The following is a 17,220-nucleotide window of genomic DNA, read 5'->3' as shown; positions in this document are numbered from 1 at the left end:
AATTAAATTATTATCCCTACTTCATCAAGAGGAACCTAAAGCTTAGAAAATTTAAGTGCTTGCCTAAGGTCACATAGTTGTCAAGTAGCAGAGCAGGGCCATCCACCCATTGGCCACCATAACTAATTTGTACAGTGAATGATACATAACCACGTAGGAGCACAGTCTTTTCTTTCATGAAGGCTTAAATTGGGTTCATGTCTTGATACTAAAAATGTCCAATATGAAACTGTGGTGCAAACAGAGTTGCTGAATGATGGAAAGACACATACCCGACACATGGAGTGGATCAATGCTTTTGACCACCAGTCTATCTAGTGGAATGGGCTGGTCGAGTACTGTACATGAACCTCCCTCTTTTATTATAGTTTGCAGCTCAGGAGTAAGTGAAGGGCACATTAAACCAGTGTCTGAGCCTCCAACTTTCTGAAATTAAAGAGGAAAACAGTGCAATATATAAGATACAAATATTTGTGCACAAGTATATCTGCATCTTGAGGAAAATAGATTCTTAGAAGCAAGTTTCTTGACATCTAGCTTATTCCTTCTAGATCATTAATATCATTTTCTTAAAACAAAGTGAATTAAAGCAAGGTGCCTTTTATCTCCAAGTTTAGTTACCTGAATAAATAATGATCGGTATCTATACTTGAGAGACATTTTAATCTCCAGCACACCGTTGGGAAGATCTGCATTTCCAGTATACTAATCTCTGTAGCACTAAGTTATACAAATGAAAAAGGGGAGCCCCAAGTTGAAATATGAAACTTTCATAAGGTCCAATATGAAACTGTCAATAGATTCCATGCTCTAGAATTTCATCTTGAATATATAAGATGCTGGATTTTTTGAAAAGGGTGTAAAAGATTACATTTTGCATGATAACGTGCTGTTTTGTGTTCACACAAAACAGCAAAAAGAGGTGTAAACCAATAACAATCCTTATTTTGAAATCAAGTTGTGAAGCATGAAACCAGAATATTATCTTAAATTATGGTCAATGTAGGCTGCTTGTGACTCCTGTGCTCTGATTAGTAGCACCCTTTGCAGTGAAGGTAGGACATGCTCCTGGCAATCAAGGGCTCTGAAGGGGTGGAGATTTTCCAGAACTTGGTTTCTTCAGACATGCAAGTTTGAATAGCTTAAAATAGGAAGCCATACAAATTCTGAAATGGTGACTTTCAATATTCTCTAACTCCTGCTCCCTCCCCAGTCACCAACTATTCATAGGTTGATTAATGGGTGTCTATTTTATTGCTCAAAGAGCTTTGAATTATTTAGTTCAACTAACCAACATGTCATCTAGAGGCTTAGTTTATTAAAAGACATGAGATATGTAGACTTCTAGTGTTATCTATGTAAGGCTGGCCATCTGGTAAAGAAATGAGTGGAACAAAAGAACTTTAGATGTCTCTGATGGCTTAAGACATATAGCTCCTCCAGCCTCTAAGGGCAGGTATCTAAGAGCCTTAGAGGGGCTGCATTTCCTGATACTACTTGCTCTCAGGTTGCAGACTGTGAAATAGGAGATGAGACAGCCTTTCATGGACCAACAGAACAGTGGCTTAAGGAGTAGTAAAAACAACAATAACAACCAAAATAATAATGAAATGGTAATACTTAAGAAATATTCTTTATAGAGAGTTTGTCATTCTAGTTAACTCATTTTGTCTATGATACCAGCCATACACTTGTTCAGCTTCTTCAGTTCTTACACAAGTAAACACTGAAAGATCAGGGCTCCCTTCCACCTTCAACCATCAAGTCATCATTTCTCAAGAATCATGAGAGCTTTCAAATTAGAGTGAGTGTGGATCTAACCCTTGCCACATGGCTGCTCACAGGTTAAAGCCCTCACCCCCACCCTGGCAGCTTTCATTGTGATGGACAATTTGGAAAGGCCAATATGGACAAATATATTTTGGGTTCCTCTGCTTAGGCAGGTCAGGCATAATGTCCCATGGTTTCAGAGACTTAACTTGAAAAGATACAGACTAAATCATCCTAAAAATATTTATTCCCCTTGATATTCTTGAGAAATATAGTTTGTTATTTATTTTATTCTATGTTTAGAGTGTGAGCTCTGATTCAATGTATAAGAATATTGTATAGTTTTATATGTAAAAATATTTTTAAACTCATTTAGAAACATTTCTAACAACAGTGTTTTTACCTTTTTGTTGCGCTTAGTTTTCGTAACTAAGAGGAAATCATCAAAGAGAAACAGATAAACATCTAGGAATCTTGTGCTTTCTGAGGAAGAAAAGAGAAGGTAAAAATGGGGACTGGAAACAGTAAGCAGAACTTTTTCTTTTTTTTAAATCAAAGAATCCCTTGGAAAACAAACAAATGGTGGGCTTGAAGCTCGGTTTCCAATCAGGTAGATCAGAAAACTGCCTGTAGCAATGTCGAGTTGATGTCTTCTTTCTTAAATCATGGACTTTATCAGAGCTCAAGATTCCAACCTTAAAGACCTTGTATTTGTGATGTATTTCAAGTGGATCTGTAACAACTTGTGTGATATTTGTGATGGTTTCAGCTAAGCCTACCAGAAATCCATCAGTTAATTGAACTTGCAGCATTTTTGGCCTCTTGACTCATCTCTGTGGATGGTCATTGGCAAAACCACAGACTTATCAGACAAATGGCATTTTGTTATGTCTATGATTGAACTGTGCCCCCTTCCCCTCAATTCATATAAGTCCTAATCCCTAGTGTGACTATATTTTCAAGTAATGTAGTAATTATGGTAAATGGAGGTCATAGATGGAGTCTTGATCTTATGGATTGATGTCTTCACAAGAGAAGTTACCAGAGAGCTCTTTCTCTGTCATGAAAGGACACAACCAAAAGGTGGTCATCTGCAAACCTAGAGGAGGAGCCCTCACCAGGAACCACAAGGAACCAAATTAGCCACCACTTTGACCTGAGACTTCCTACTTCCTGTTTGTAAGAAACAGTTTCTATTGTCTGAGGCACTCAGTCTATGGTGAGTCATCCCTAACTGACTAAAACAGTCATTAAGACCACTTATTTCTCAGTCTGTAAATGTTTAGATAGTCTCCATATATCCATGCAGCTTTAACAATTTTCTGATGTTACTTTTTTTTTTTTCTTGTGGTACTGGGGATTGAACTCAGGGCCTGATGCATGGTAGGGCAAGCATTCAACCACTGAGCTACATCCCCAGTCCCTACTTTTGATAGTTACTTAAGTCATAGAGGATTTTCTACTTTTCCCAAAGAAGAGAACAATAGAAGATAAATCATATAGGTAATCCTGTCCTTATTTTACTCTATTACTTGGAAATTAGAAAAATAAATGTATAAATTTAAGTGATTTCAGAAGAAAGAGCAGTCTGTTTAGAAGGGGATGTGTCAAGGTACTTAAAGCAAATACAAGAAAACCCAATAAATTTTTAAGTTTGTTGTATTTATTTTACTTATTTATGCTGTTCTAGAAGTCATTTCTCATATGCTTTTAATCCTAGAAACTAGGTGGCAAAGGTTAATAGATAAAATATTTAGGATTCATTTCTATCTCTTCTCCTTTAACACTAGAGGAATGACCCTACATTTTGCATAGAAATCAGATAGTTTATTCAATTTGAATCATTCTTGAATATTTTAAAAGAATTCTATGACATCACTATTAGAAACTTTCCTTTTCATAAATCAGGCTGTGAAAAAAACTGCTGATCACCTTTCAAAAACCATTTTCCTTTCATAGTAATGAACTCCCTGAGTTTTATTCCGTACACATCTACAGAGAATAAGTACTACATTTCCCAGCTTCTCTTGCAGCTGAACATGACCAGGGAACTAAATTCCAGCGAATAGGATGCAAACAAAAGTTTGTAACTTATGAATCACATCTCTGAAGGGTGTGATTAAGCTCTTATCCACTCTCTCCTTCTCACTGGGTAAAATGCAGACACAGTGGAGAATCATCTTGGGCCACACAGAAGAAAATAACACCCACGAAATGGCAATAGGCAGAAGGAACCTGGGTCCCTAACCAATACGAGAGAGAGATAGTCTTAATCTTCTGTCAAGTGACTGATATGTCCCCAGCAGCTGAATCTATATCCTAACTAATATGCAGAGCTAGGAATGGAATATTTGAACACCATTAGATCTTTGTCTTAGTCAACTCAAGCTGCCATAAGAAAATATCATAAACTAGATGGCTTAAACAGTACACATTTATTTCTCATGGTTCTAGAGTCTGGGAAGTCCCAGAACAAAGTGCTGGGTGATCTGATTCCTAGTGAGGACTGCTTCTGGGAGCAGCATTACTGCCTCATTTCATTTTTGCAGCAACTTGAACAGTACAAGTTCTTCAAATGTTAAATCAGTTGGACCTTCGTATTTGTCTGCACCTTACTCATTGTTCTATTTAAAAATATCAATCTGTTTGGAGAAATGTATTGTAAAGAGTATCCAGCCTGGATTCCAGTGGGAAGTATACGTATGCACTAAAAGTTATGAAAACTAGTACCTCCTGGGAGTGGGAAAATATACTTACTTAGTTATAGTAGTATATTTTTAAGACTGCAAGACATTTGGAAATTATGAGTTCCAGGTTTCATTGCCATCATTTCATCATCAACATTTAGAGAAGAGATTAAGAGAATTTAAACAACTTCCCCAAAGCCCACAATTGGTGCTAGATTCCCTGATTATTTTTTAATTGATGCTACAGATTGAACACAGGGCCTTGCACATGCTAAGCATGCGCTCAACTGAGCTATGCCCCCAGCACCCTGATTCTTGGTTTAGTGCTTTTCCTATTCAAAATTATGCTGTCTTTCTTCTACCACTATTACTCTTGCTCCATCAGATCTCTGCCCAACTCTAAGTCAGAGCCCCCTGGTTAAACCTGTCTTATCTCTGTTGAATTTGACTAATTCAGGTGGTGGCATTCTGCAAGTGTATGGCATTAGTGACGTTATATAGCTCATCGCCATTCCATCACACATGACCCTACAAGAAGCTTTTTCTGGAGAAGTTGGGTCTCATTATGAAGATTCTTTCTTAGGTGAGTCCCCCACCTGTACTTCCTTGATGATCACCTTGAGCCCAAGTAATGTATACCTGCTTGTCTGACATGGCTTCTCATCAACCAGATGTTCATCCAACTTCCTCATGGCTTCTCACCATGCCCACACTTGAACTCTAACACTGATTCCCTGACCCACCCCCTCTACCACCCAGTGTTAATCTCAAAACTTTCAGGCAACAGCATACTTAAAGGCTTCTTAAACTTTCTTTCCTTTCCAACCACTTTCTCAATCATAATGCCCTCCTCTCTCACACTTGTCCTTTACTGTCAGTCTTCATCTCAAACATTTTAGGAGAGGCCAGTGCATCTCATGTTGTTGGAAGGCTGGAAAGGAGAGGACTATCTTGAAAAATGTCAAATGGAGGTATTTTGGTGGGAGAGGCAAATGGTCTTGGACTGAGAAACACAAAGTTTTTTTGCTTCATTAGTTTGATTTAATCTTGTCATAATATACAATTGTTAATAACATTAAAGAAAAATGAAAATTGTTATCTTTCCAAATGAGAGTGGAGATTGGGGGTGCTGGCTGTGGTGCCACATGCCTATAATCCCAACTACACAGAAGGTGGAGATTGGGAAGATAGTGGTTTGAGGCCAGCCTGGGGAAAAAGTTAGTGAGACCCCCATCTCAGCCAATAAGCCAGGAATGGTTGCAGCTACATGGAAGGCATAGGTAGGACTGCAATCTGAGGCTGGCCTCAAGACAAAAATATAAGACTCTGTCTGAAATATAACTAAAGCAAAAAAGGGCTGACCCTGAGTTCAAACTCCTGTATTGCTAAAAAAAAAAAAAAGAAAATGTGGGGGTTACATGAACTACAGGTTGAGTACCAGAGGCTCAGTGCCTCCTCATCTCTCCCTTCCCCTCTGCCTCCAGCTTTACTATTTAAATTCCTGCCTGATCTTTCTGCTTTCATGTCCTCTGTCCCATTTTTGCACTGCTTCCCAATAACTCTATCTTCCACACCCTTTCATGCCTATCTTTCCCTTCAAGAACACAGCAACTGGGGCTGGGGGGTGTAGCTTAGTGGTAGAGCACATGCAGACCTTTGGGTTCAATTCCCCAGCACAAAAAAAAAGAACTTAATGACTTCTTGTTGGCCACAGTTTCCTGGCTGGGTCGCTCTGTTTTGTCTCCAAGGTGGTTCCTTGGATTCTAGGAGGTTCGCAGGCCAAGGTGGCCTGGACTGACCCAGAACTCTGCTGTTTGCCTGCTTGGTGGTCTTGAACATGGTAAGAAGCCTCCTTGAGACTCAGTCTCCTCACCTGCAACATGGCGTTGAACATGACTTCTCTGTGTGCTCACAGGAGGGAGACTCTGTATGACAAGCTCTTTCATATAAAACGCTGGACATGTTTGTCTTCCCTATTTAACAGTTGCCAGGTGGGGACTGTGTTCTAGCCTGAGATTGAACACTATCTCTAACACACAGCAGATTCTCAATCCATGTACAGAGGAAGGAATTACTTCCGGAACCTCCGCACAAGACCTCTGCCTTCACAAATAGCCACCATCACACCCTGTAGAGCTTCACGCACAGTAGGCACCCAATCAAAATTATTGGCACTAATGAATGAATGATTGTAGACCTTGTTCGTTCCAGACAACCCTTTCTGATCATCATACTACTTATTGAACACGGACTTTGTATCCATCATCCTTTCAAGTGCTTGTCCATCTATTGGCCTATCCACTCCTCACAGTAAAGAAGGGGGACAGAAGCAGAGGACCCCTGTGACTGTTGCAAGGCTGGATAGGCAGAAAGAGCTGAGCTGGGAATGGGCCAGGCAGTGGCTGCACTGGGGCTAGCCCTCCCATGCCCTCTGCTAGGAGACTGTTCTCAAAGCTGGCCTCTGCCTCCCAGCCATTTCCCCTACTGTGCTCCTTATCTGTCCTGTCCTCCCTCCTGGCTGTTCTGTTCTTCAAAGTTCACCTCTAGTCCCAAGTGCTGCATGAAGCCTTTGCTGGGCACTCCAGCCTAAAGACTCTCAGCTGAACTTAAACTGCAGGCCCAGCAATCAGGACAGTCTCCCAACCAGACAGGAAATGATTATACAGAGTAATTATTTTGTATCTTTCAGTGGCACCTGCTATGTAATGAGTTTTCAATAAACATGTGATAGCTGGATTGACTAGCTCACTGGAGGAGTAAAATGATGATGATAATGATTGCTTGGACTGACCTAGAGTTTATTGCATGCCAGACCTTGAGCTAAGTTCTTCATGAATGTCATTTTGTTTTAACAAGGATTTTATGGTATAGATATAATGATCCCATTTTCCAGAGAGAAAAATGGAGGGCCCATAGCCAGTTACAATGTGAAGTCTTTGTTTAAGCTGAGTGTTTTCCTATCAATACCCTCCACCACCCTGGACAGAAGTAGACCTTATTCCTTCTGCCCTTCAACTAATGACAGTCAAGTTATATAGTAGCCAAGGTGTTGAGTTTTAAATCAGTTATTTACCTGCAAGAGTTAATTTTCCTTCATAGAGAAGGTGTCTGTTGGTTGGTGACAAGATGTTTTCTGCCATGTGTTCTTTAAAAATGTGTCTCAAACACTTGCAAAAAAAAGGGAGAAAACAAAAGAGATGTTGTTAGTGATTGAAAGAGAACACGTTCAAAAAGCTGGGGTACTCAACTCCATCTAGAATGTTCGGGATTCTTAGAAATGCTGTGGACAGTCTCAGAAGGACTGTTCCAAGGTGGCATAATGATATCATTCTCCCCATGAAGGCTCTCCTTTAAGTGGACAACTGTGGATTTTCTAAAACTATTTTATTGCCATTTGAACACCAGACTTCCAGAAAGGGGCAGAAGTCCTCATTGATCCTTGTGTGTGTGTGTGTGTGTGTGTGTGTGTGTTTACTTGGCTTTTATTTCTCCCCCTCCCCTTTTTATTATTGTATTATTGTTGTGCTGAGGGTACACTGTGACATTTACAAAAGTTCTTGGAATATACCGTAGTTGAATTCACCCGTCCATCATTCTCCTATTCCCCCCACCCCTAAATTGATCCTTTTTGTACCTCTGGAATGAAAAACCTTTTATCTCTATCCCAAAGTGGAGGCCATACTATGATTTCCTGTAGGTGTCTAAATTTTTGGAAATTGTCAAGCCACTTCACTTTTCCTTCAAGATCCCCTGAAAGACAAGGCACAGCCAATATAGTTTTAAAGTCATGAAATATTGCAGCATGCATTTTAACTGTATATATAGTGATCATTTAGACACACTGTCTGCCCCTGGAGACAAACCATAATTTAGGATCATTTAACATATTGCTTGCTGTTTCAATGTCTTAGGAAACTCACTAATTTAAAATCAGCCTCTTGTAGAGAAAAATAATACTAACAAAGCTCTTGTTCATTTTTTATACCCCAGACCACACATAGACTATAAGTAAGAGAAGAAAAATAGTAGGCTAATAAAGACAAACATATATTTTGGTCCTAATCATACAGCATACATCCCCTTCATAATAAGGATAATTATTTCTTTGGGGTAAGAACTCAATTTGTCCTTTGAAGTTTTGTGTTCAGTTTCTAGCACTTCAAATAACATGTTGTTATTGAGGTTGTTTTGAAATAATTTTTGAAAAACATGGGAGCAAGTGGTAGACTCATAGAATCACGTGGTTAGTAGAAGTCACGAGAATAGGTAATAACTGAAAGAAAAGCCACTCAGAGAGCTCTTCCTTCAGCAGTAAGAATTCATCTTTGATTGCGACATCTTCAGAGAATTGACTTTTATCTTCTCACAAACCTATCCTAATTCATAATAATCCTCAACATTATTTTAAAAGTTTTAAATAGTTTGATTGAATTTACTTCTTAATCACCTGATAAACTTAACTTAAACTTAATGATCCTTAGATCATTTTGGAATTTGAATAAAAGATTGGAAAAGAGGAAAGAACTGTCTTCTCCCAATTCCATGGCCAGTTTAATTTTACCTTTGCAAAAAAGCACAAGTATATCATTTCTGTACAACTGATAATTACCAATTTGAGTTGTTCCCTTTGGATGCCCACCAGGAAAAGTTGCTTTATGGGCATACATCATGAACCTTTTTATTTAATTTTGATTATACAGAGCTATATAAATACACTGAAGACATTTAGGGTTTGCTCAGTTTCCATCCCTAAATTTCAGTTCTAAAGATTGCAATTGGTATTAGTTTTACAATTTGCCCCCATATTTCAGTGATTTTTTTTTAAAAGATGAATGGAAATGTATCTTGCAGATTAGGCTTTCCATGGTCTTTACTCTCATTTTCTCTGTGCAGGGTTTCAGAATGGATGTTAAAGAGCAAAGTGTCTTCAAACATCTGGGAAGTAGAACTTTTCCTGCTCAAACTCACTTCTGAAACCCTTGGAGACAGAGCCACTTCCCACATAAACTTGGCCAGTGTTCTCCCAGGATGTGACTAGAGTCTGTTGGTTTGTGTGTGTTTGATAATGCACTCAAATTTGGATCCATTTCCCAGCGTCATGACCTCAAGTCAAATGAAATCACTTTTAAGAATGGAAGCTCAGATGGTTCCCAAGAGCCATACAGCTCTCTGACTTTTAAATTAAGTTTTATATCTCACGGACTTACGGATTGACTTTTCCACCTTTTCCTTGATGGAGTAGATCATGATTTTCTCAGTGGAGTCTGTACTCCTTTTCCAGATATTCTTCAGCAACAAGGGATATCGAGTAAGCCTGTGCAGTGGGGCTACTAGGAGCTCCGGCAGGTGAAGCCGTTTACACCGTTCATTTTGCTCGCACCACTAAGGAAGGCAAAAATGGACATATTGAATATCACATCTCCTGAAGAGCCACTGAGAAGCCTGGACACAAGAAGTTCCTCGAGACTTGACAGAGTGCAACTGTGAACTTGCTGAGAAAAGTTATAAGCCATTGACTAGTCATCGACTTTGAAAACTCCCTATTAAATTGTCTTTAGCAAGCATCTATCTACCAGTTCCAAATTTAGGGCCTCAAATTGGATTCTTTGGTGTGATCAAGAAGTATTATAGAATATTACTGAGTAACTGCTTTTCAGTTAGAGAAAGGAAAAGAAATCCTTCTTTGCATATTTTGCCTTCCTGAAATAGTGATGAAGGCAGTAGTCAACAGCACCACCACTCTGTCCTCCTAAAAGGGAACATCAGGCTAGCAGAGTGGCTCAACCTTTAAGAGCACCTGCCTAGCAAACATGAAAGCCTGGGTTCAAACCCCAGTGCCACAAAGAAAAGCGGGGGGAGGGGAATCAAATCAAGATTTAGATGCATAGGAAAAGTTTAAAACTCATTAATCCCTGCCCCCCAAATGCATATTGCATTTGTGGTAGTGTCAAGATGTATTAATATATGTGCTCTAGCCTTGTGTACTCTTCTCATTTGAGAGTTTAATTTTGCCCATTGGCTTCTCCTACTTCTTGTCCCTTAAGAGAGATCCCTAGTTTCACCAGCTTGATCCCATCCTTGCTGTGATGCAGTTAAGAGAGGTGTGAATCAGGACTGAGAGGTGGAATGGAAAAGAAGGGAGTTTTGCTTGGCAGGTCAGTTCTTTGATTCTCCTTTGCTGGGGAGAATCATGGTAATGATCTAAAATGAAAATAGAGGTCCAAGAGGCTAAGCTGATCTATATGATATGGGGCAAATAGGAAAGAGGAGAGAGATAGAAAACAGATAGTTTTCACATGGAAAAGTTTGGAGTTGGCAAGGAGGCAGTTTCAGAGTAAGCAAGTACCAGAGAATACAGGAAAAGGAATTTTAGTAAGTATTGCTATGAGGTATACACTGGAGCTCTATAAATGATATTCAAGAAACACAAGTAAATGTAAGAGTAGTTTTTACATTTGTTTTATCTACTGGGCTGTGTCTTTGAACGTGACATGTCCTTGAATGTAAGAGCCCCTATCCGGTTGCTGGTAACTAAGCAGAAATGTATATCACGAAGTATTACTGAAGCATGTGTTCTTCCTCTTTTATCCCACCCACTCACCCCAAATTGATCCTGAGTTCAGCTATAAAGGGATTGATTTGAACAAAATATTTGTGGCCCCTCGACATCCATATGTTAAAATCCTAACCCCCAACAGGATAGGATTAGGAGGTGGGGCCTTTAGGAGGTGGTTAGGTCATGAGAGTAGAGTCCTCATGAATGAGATATGTGCCCTTATAAGGGAGACCTCAGAGAATTTTCTAGTTCTCTTTTCACCATTGAGGATATGAGAAGAGATAGCAGTCTACAACCTAGAAAAGGGCCCTCATCAAATGTCTGATTTCACCCATCCACCTTCCAGAAATGTAAGACATACATTTCTGTTATTTGTAAGCTACCAAGTCTGCAGTACTTTGTTATAGCAGTTCAAGTTGACTGTGGCAGCAATCCTGTCTTTACACTCAATATTTGCTCTAGGCTGTTGCCTCTTTCTACCCTTCATTCTCAGTTCAGGCCCAGGTGAACTCTTTTGCTTCATCACCCAGAGCCTCCATGGCTATCTTCAAGTGGTGCAAACACACTGTAGATTGTTCCCTATGCTTCCCCAAAGTCATCTTTATGTCCAAATGTCACCTGTACCATTTTGGAGCTGTAGGTTCAGTCAACTCAAACTCCCACTAATTCAGTGGCTCATGGAAGTCCAAATTCCTCTCCTAAATATTTATAAAACTGTGGGGACTGAGATTCTAATGGCTTTGTATGACTCTGTTTCCGGATACACTGTTTGCATTTACCCTGTTTCTTCCCTGAATAGCATGGCTCAATCACAGCCCCCTTAGTCTATTTTCTGTAATAGAATACCTGAGAGTTGGTAATTTATGAGGGGAAGAAATTTATTTCTTATAGTTCTGGAAGCTGGGAAGACTAAGGTTAAGGGGCCGCATCTGGTGAGGGCTCTCTTGCTGGTGGGGTCTGTTTGCCTAGGGCATCACATGGTGCCAGATAGAGCTTGATTTCATAACAAAGACATTCCTGTGATAACTCATTATTCCATTAACCAATCAACAAATTAACCCATTCACAAAGGCAGGGCATTCATGACCCAATCACCTCTTAAAGGCCCCACTTGGTCCATCTTTTAATAATTGGAAATGGGAATCAAATGTCAACATGAATTTTGGTGGGGATATTCAAACCATAGCACTCTTGGTTGATTTCCATTGTAACCTCCACATGCCAAATATTTTGTGAATATGCATCTTCATTTCACTAGAGACCATGGAAAGTGTTGAATGCACAGTCCAAGTCCATGTGCTGACTCCATTCTCTTCCCTTGACAGCTTTCCCTTTTTTGTCTTAGCCTCCTGCTTAGCAATTTGAACTTGCTTTTCATTGCTCAACCATGTTCTTGTGTAGGGGTGGGGGATCTCACCCTGCCACACTAGCATCTTTATCAAAGTATTTCTTTCAAAAACACTTGGGGCTCTTCACAAGAATCCTGCCGACTACACATTTTTCTATACCCCTATGCTGACAGTGGGTCATACAGTGAGCATGGGACACTATGCATGGAGCTCCAGGAGCCAGGCTCCTAGGATCACCTTCCCTTCTCTTCCATGAAGTGGTGAAGGGCACTAGATGATCTCCAAGTTCTCATCTACATCCACAAAGTAGTGGCTCTCATTGGGGTTGGAAAGAATGGAGAAGGAAGCAGGGTCTTCAGGTGGGGAAAGACTGGGAGTGGTAACAGGTAGAAAGAAGGGGAGGAGGATGGGAGAGCTGTCATTTTATTGGCTGATTTCTAGGCTGATTCTTCAGTATAATTTCTGTGATACCTGTTGATTCTCCTGGATAATAAATCAGTAACTGATTTATCAGCAGCAGCTAAGGATCCTCTCAAAACACACCCCACACCCCAGACCACTGCCCCAAATTCTCAAGCTGCGAGGAACAGCTATGATTTCTAGCAGTCACTGGTAGTGAGGGTAAAGGCAAAAACACTTGATATCCTCTAGATATTAATCAGATAAGGCATGCCAGTGATAAACAATACCAAGATTCAAGAAGAGATATCAGAAACTTTGTGTTTTGGAAAACCTCAGAAGACAGAAAAAAAATGCTGGCTGACAATTATGAAACTAAGGCCATAACTTTTTCATTCATCTCTCTATTGGCTTTATTTTTCAGGTCTATTAAAGAACATCTCTATCAAGAGAGATTGAACATAAAAGGTCTTTTATTGATGGATTTAGATCAATGGGGCCACTTTTTTTTTTTTGCTAATAAGTGTCCAGTGTGTTTAGGGGAACAGCAAAAGGAGTTAAGGGGTATAAATAAAAATGACATTTTAATAAATCTGTCTTGGTGGGACACGGAATTGGCTTTAGGTCAGCCAGTGTTTTGGAGACCTTAGGAAAACTACTTAATCTCTTCAAATATCCTCTGTCCAGTGTAGATAATTAGAGTAATTATCTCACTGAGTTGGTGAGAAATTTTAATTAGATAATCCATACAAAGAGCATACAACAGTGCCTGTCAAACACTGAGCCCTGACCTCTTGAGTTTTTAGCTATTGTTAGTTAGACTACACTGAGACTTGTTCAAAATTCCTGGCTTCTTCTACAGCATGCCAATGGATTCTACAATAGTGGGAATAATCATCCTCCTGTTAATGTGCACCAGGATAATGTATGCATATTCATAAAACCCAACCTTGCATGATAAATTAACCCTAGCAGATTTGTACTCTGATTCCAGGCATCCCACAATACCCAAAGTATGATAAAGATTTAAGTTTTCTAAGAAAGACATTATAGCAGAGGATAGTAGGAGAATGGACATCCGCATCAGACAGACCTGAATTAGAATCCTTCTTCTAACCTGTGTCTTATAGAAAGATGCCTAAATTTGGTGTGGTGGGGCAAGATGGCAGATTAGGTGTGTCCACTGTTTGATTCTGTAAATGGGAAAGTTCATGTAACAAAGGAGAGGCTATATTCTGATGAGAGAAAGAGAGGAAGGGCATTGGGAATCTCAAAGGAGGTGGTGGGGCAACAGAAAAGCATGGAGAGACAGAAACAACAGAGGAAAGCAGAAAATAGTTCCAAGCCCTGTCTCTGGATCCCCAGGAGGAGGAGGAGAAGCCAAAGATACAATCACAAGGTAAGACAGATGGCCCTGGTGACAGACTGGCAATTCTAACTGCATGATAAACCCACATCTCCCTGAACGCCTTAAGCCCAATGAAGGGATTTGGTGAGACAGTGACTACTCTGGTGTGGAAGGCTACCCTCAGTGAAGAAGATATTCTGCCTCTCTCCTCATCTCTGAGAGCTATTGTAAGATACCATCTTGAGAGACAGCCTATTGTTGGAGACTGAGTTACTCTAGAAGTTTGAAAATGAGGAGTAACCACAGCTCAAGGAGTCTTGGAACACTTTGCAAGAAGAACTGAATGGGAGATGACCATTTGAGGTGGTTGTGGAGAGGGATGGGGTCTGGCATGGTCTCACAGAGAAGTTTAAGCAGTAGGGAGCTACAGCAGCCAGGGGTCTGGTGGTCAGAGGCCCCCCTCCCTTCCCTGGCAAGGAGGAAGTCTCACTGTCTGAGGGTCATGATGGGAACAAAGCACAGAGCCTGTGGATGGCATTGTGTTGGGCCTCCAAGGCTGCCTCCTGGCTGCCTGAGTTGGCTTCTAAGTGGATCAGAGGGGCGTGAGCCCAAACCCTCCAAATCATGTAATATCCACAGCCTCCTCTCCCCCAAACTCATTTAATGAATCCACTATTACCCTGATACCAAAACTTAATGTAGAAAAATTCCAGGTTAATTGCTTGATGAACATAGATGGGAAAATTCTCAATAAATGATGTGCAAACAGAATTCAACAACACATTAAAAAGGTCATACGCCATGATCAAGTTGGTTTCATCTCAGGGATGCAAGGGTGGTTTAACATATGCAAATAAATAAATGTAATATAGCAGATAAAGAGAATAAGGGACAAAAATCATGATAATGTCAACAGTTACAGAAAAAGCCTTTGAGAAAATTCCACGACTCTTCATGATAAAAGTCCTGGAGAAACTAGGAATAGATGGAGCATACCTCAACATAACAAAGGCTGTATATGATAAACTAATAACCAACATTGTATTAAATGGGGAAAAACTGAAGCCATTTTTTTACCATCAAGGTAAAGAATGAGATGAAGGTGTTTACTCTCTATACTCTTATTAAATATAGTGCTTGAATTCTTATCCAGAGCAATAAGGCAAGAGTAGAAAACAAAAGTGATACAAACAGGAAAGAAAGAAGTCAAATTATCCCTTCTTGTAGATTATATGATCCTATACTTAAAGTAACCTAAGGATACAAAATTAACATACAAAAATCAGTAGCCTTTCTATATACCAACAGTGAACAGGCTGAGAAAGGAATCAGGAAAATAATCCCATCCACAATAGCCACAAATAGTTAAATACCTAGGCGTAAACCTTAAAAACCTTAAAAAGGAGGTAAAAGACTTCTGCGGTGAAAACTATAAAACGCTGAAGAAAGAAATTGAAGACACAAGAAGATGGAAAGACCTCTCATGTTCATTGATTAGCAGAATTACTATTGTGAAAATGGCTATAATACTGAAAGAAATCTATAGATTCAATGCAGTACCCACCAAAATTCAGATTGAGTTCCAAAACTTAAGCACCAACTGAAAAAATAATCCAATTAACAAATGGACAAATGAATTGAACAAACAGTTCTCAAAAGGAGTACAAATGGCCAATAATTACAGGAAGAACTGTTCAGCATCCTTAGCCAGAAAAGAAATGCAAATCAAAATGTCACTTAGATTCCATCTCATCACAGTCAGAATGGCTTTCATCTAGAAAACAAACCACAAATGCTGGTGAGGATGAGAGGAAAAAGGAACCCTATTACACTGTTGGTGAGAAGGTAAAGTAGTGCAGCCACTATGGAAATCAGCATGGAGGTTCCTCAAAAAACTAAATCTAGAACTCTCATATGATCTTGCCCCACCACTCCTGAGCACGTATCTGAAGGAATGTGAGTCAGCACACAGCAGTGTTATCGCTGCACTTGTGCTTATAACAGCACTATTCGTAACGCTTCATTGCTCTACATGTCTGTTTTTGTGCTGGCAGCCAAGTCATGGAATCAAGCTACATGTCCATCAAATGAAGAATGGACAAAGACAATGTGGTGTATGCACACAATGAAGTATTATTCAGCCATGAAGAAGAATAAAATTATGTTTTTTGCTGGAAAATGGGTGGAACTGGAAATCATCCTTCCTTTCAAGTGAAATAAGCGAGACTGGAAATCACATGTTTTCTCTCATAAGTGGAATCTAGACCTAAAAGAAAACGCATGCATGTATAATGGAGGTAGGGATTACGGGGTGGGAACCAGAAGGAGGGAAGAATGAGAAAGAAGAGAGTGAAGGGGTAAGTATGATTGATTGAAGTACTTCATACACTTGTAAGAAACCGGTTAAAATTGTTTAAAAAGGAGGGAGGTAGATAAGAAAGAGAATGAGGGGATGAATTTGATCAAAGTAATTGTATGCATGTGTGAAAATATCACAATGAAACCCTTTTGTACAGTTGATATACACTAATAAAAAAGATGCATAACTTTGTGTAAGCTCCTGAAATAAGGGTATTATATGAAATTTCACAGAGCTGTTATGCAAAGATTCCACAGGTGTTTGGCATGAAGTATGATGCCTGGCCCATAACAAGGACTGGAAATAGCCAGTTTACTACCTGTGAAGATGCTTTCATTCTGTGCTATGGGGTCATGAATGGTAGATTTCTTTTCAACTCCTGCAAAGTCTCTTCTTGAGCCCTCACTTTTGGTCTCATGAGACTAACAGTTTCCAGGGCATTGAAAATAACCCTGAAGAGCTGGAAACGGTGCTAGTGTAAAGTGCACTGAATTTTTAAAAAATTTAAATTGAATCAATTTTTTCTTAATACGTAATATGGTGGTACCCATGTGGATTTTTCAGTACATGTATACATTGTGTTATGTTTAAATCAGGTTCAACACAGACCTTTGCCTAAGGACTTTAATATAGTTCTTTATTTGTCACCTTTGGCTATGTGACCTTGCAAATGTCATAAAACCTCTTTGAGTCTCAAGAACACATGGGAATGATGTCATCAACTTCAGAGGTTTGTGTTAAGAACAAAAGAG

At 39.6% G+C, this 17,220-nt stretch overlaps 1 protein-coding gene and 1 long non-coding RNA gene across 14 annotated transcripts in view; one reads left to right on the top strand and one right to left on the bottom strand.

Annotated features, from left to right (window-relative positions):
- Positions 1–17,220, bottom strand: part of Plekhg7 (pleckstrin homology and RhoGEF domain containing G7) — a 56,047-nt gene that overhangs the window by 7,534 nt on the left and 31,293 nt on the right. For 8 of the 12 annotated variants that reach the window (XM_074084099.1, XM_074084104.1, XM_074084103.1 and 5 more), the window contains 5 exons: positions 9,665–9,839; positions 8,092–8,207; positions 7,531–7,624; positions 2,174–2,253; positions 273–426 (listed from right to left, as the gene is read on the bottom strand). In XM_074084099.1, coding sequence (XP_073940200.1) covers positions 273–426; positions 2,174–2,253; positions 7,531–7,624; positions 8,092–8,207; positions 9,665–9,839 — 619 coding nt within the window. The remainder of the gene's footprint in view (positions 1–272; positions 427–2,173; positions 2,254–7,530; positions 7,625–8,091; positions 8,208–9,664; positions 9,840–17,220) is intronic. The other 4 variants (XR_012450944.1, XM_074084107.1, XM_074084105.1 and 1 more) reach the window with 2 other exon arrangements.
- On the top strand, positions 422–10,446 carry LOC141425812 (uncharacterized). Of its 2 annotated transcripts, XR_012450946.1 has the most exons (3): positions 422–2,989; positions 4,915–5,040; positions 6,172–10,446. It is a non-coding gene; the product is annotated as an uncharacterized lncRNA (long non-coding RNA). The 2 variants fall into 2 exon arrangements; XR_012450945.1 differs by having other exon boundaries at positions 4,915–10,446.

The sequence above is a fragment of the Castor canadensis genome, chromosome 8, assembly GCF_047511655.1.
Source record: "Castor canadensis chromosome 8, mCasCan1.hap1v2, whole genome shotgun sequence".
Classification (NCBI taxonomy): Eukaryota; Metazoa; Chordata; class Mammalia; order Rodentia; family Castoridae; genus Castor; species Castor canadensis.
Note: the sequence above shows the minus strand (reverse complement) of the source record. Positions and strands in the feature narration are given on the sequence as shown.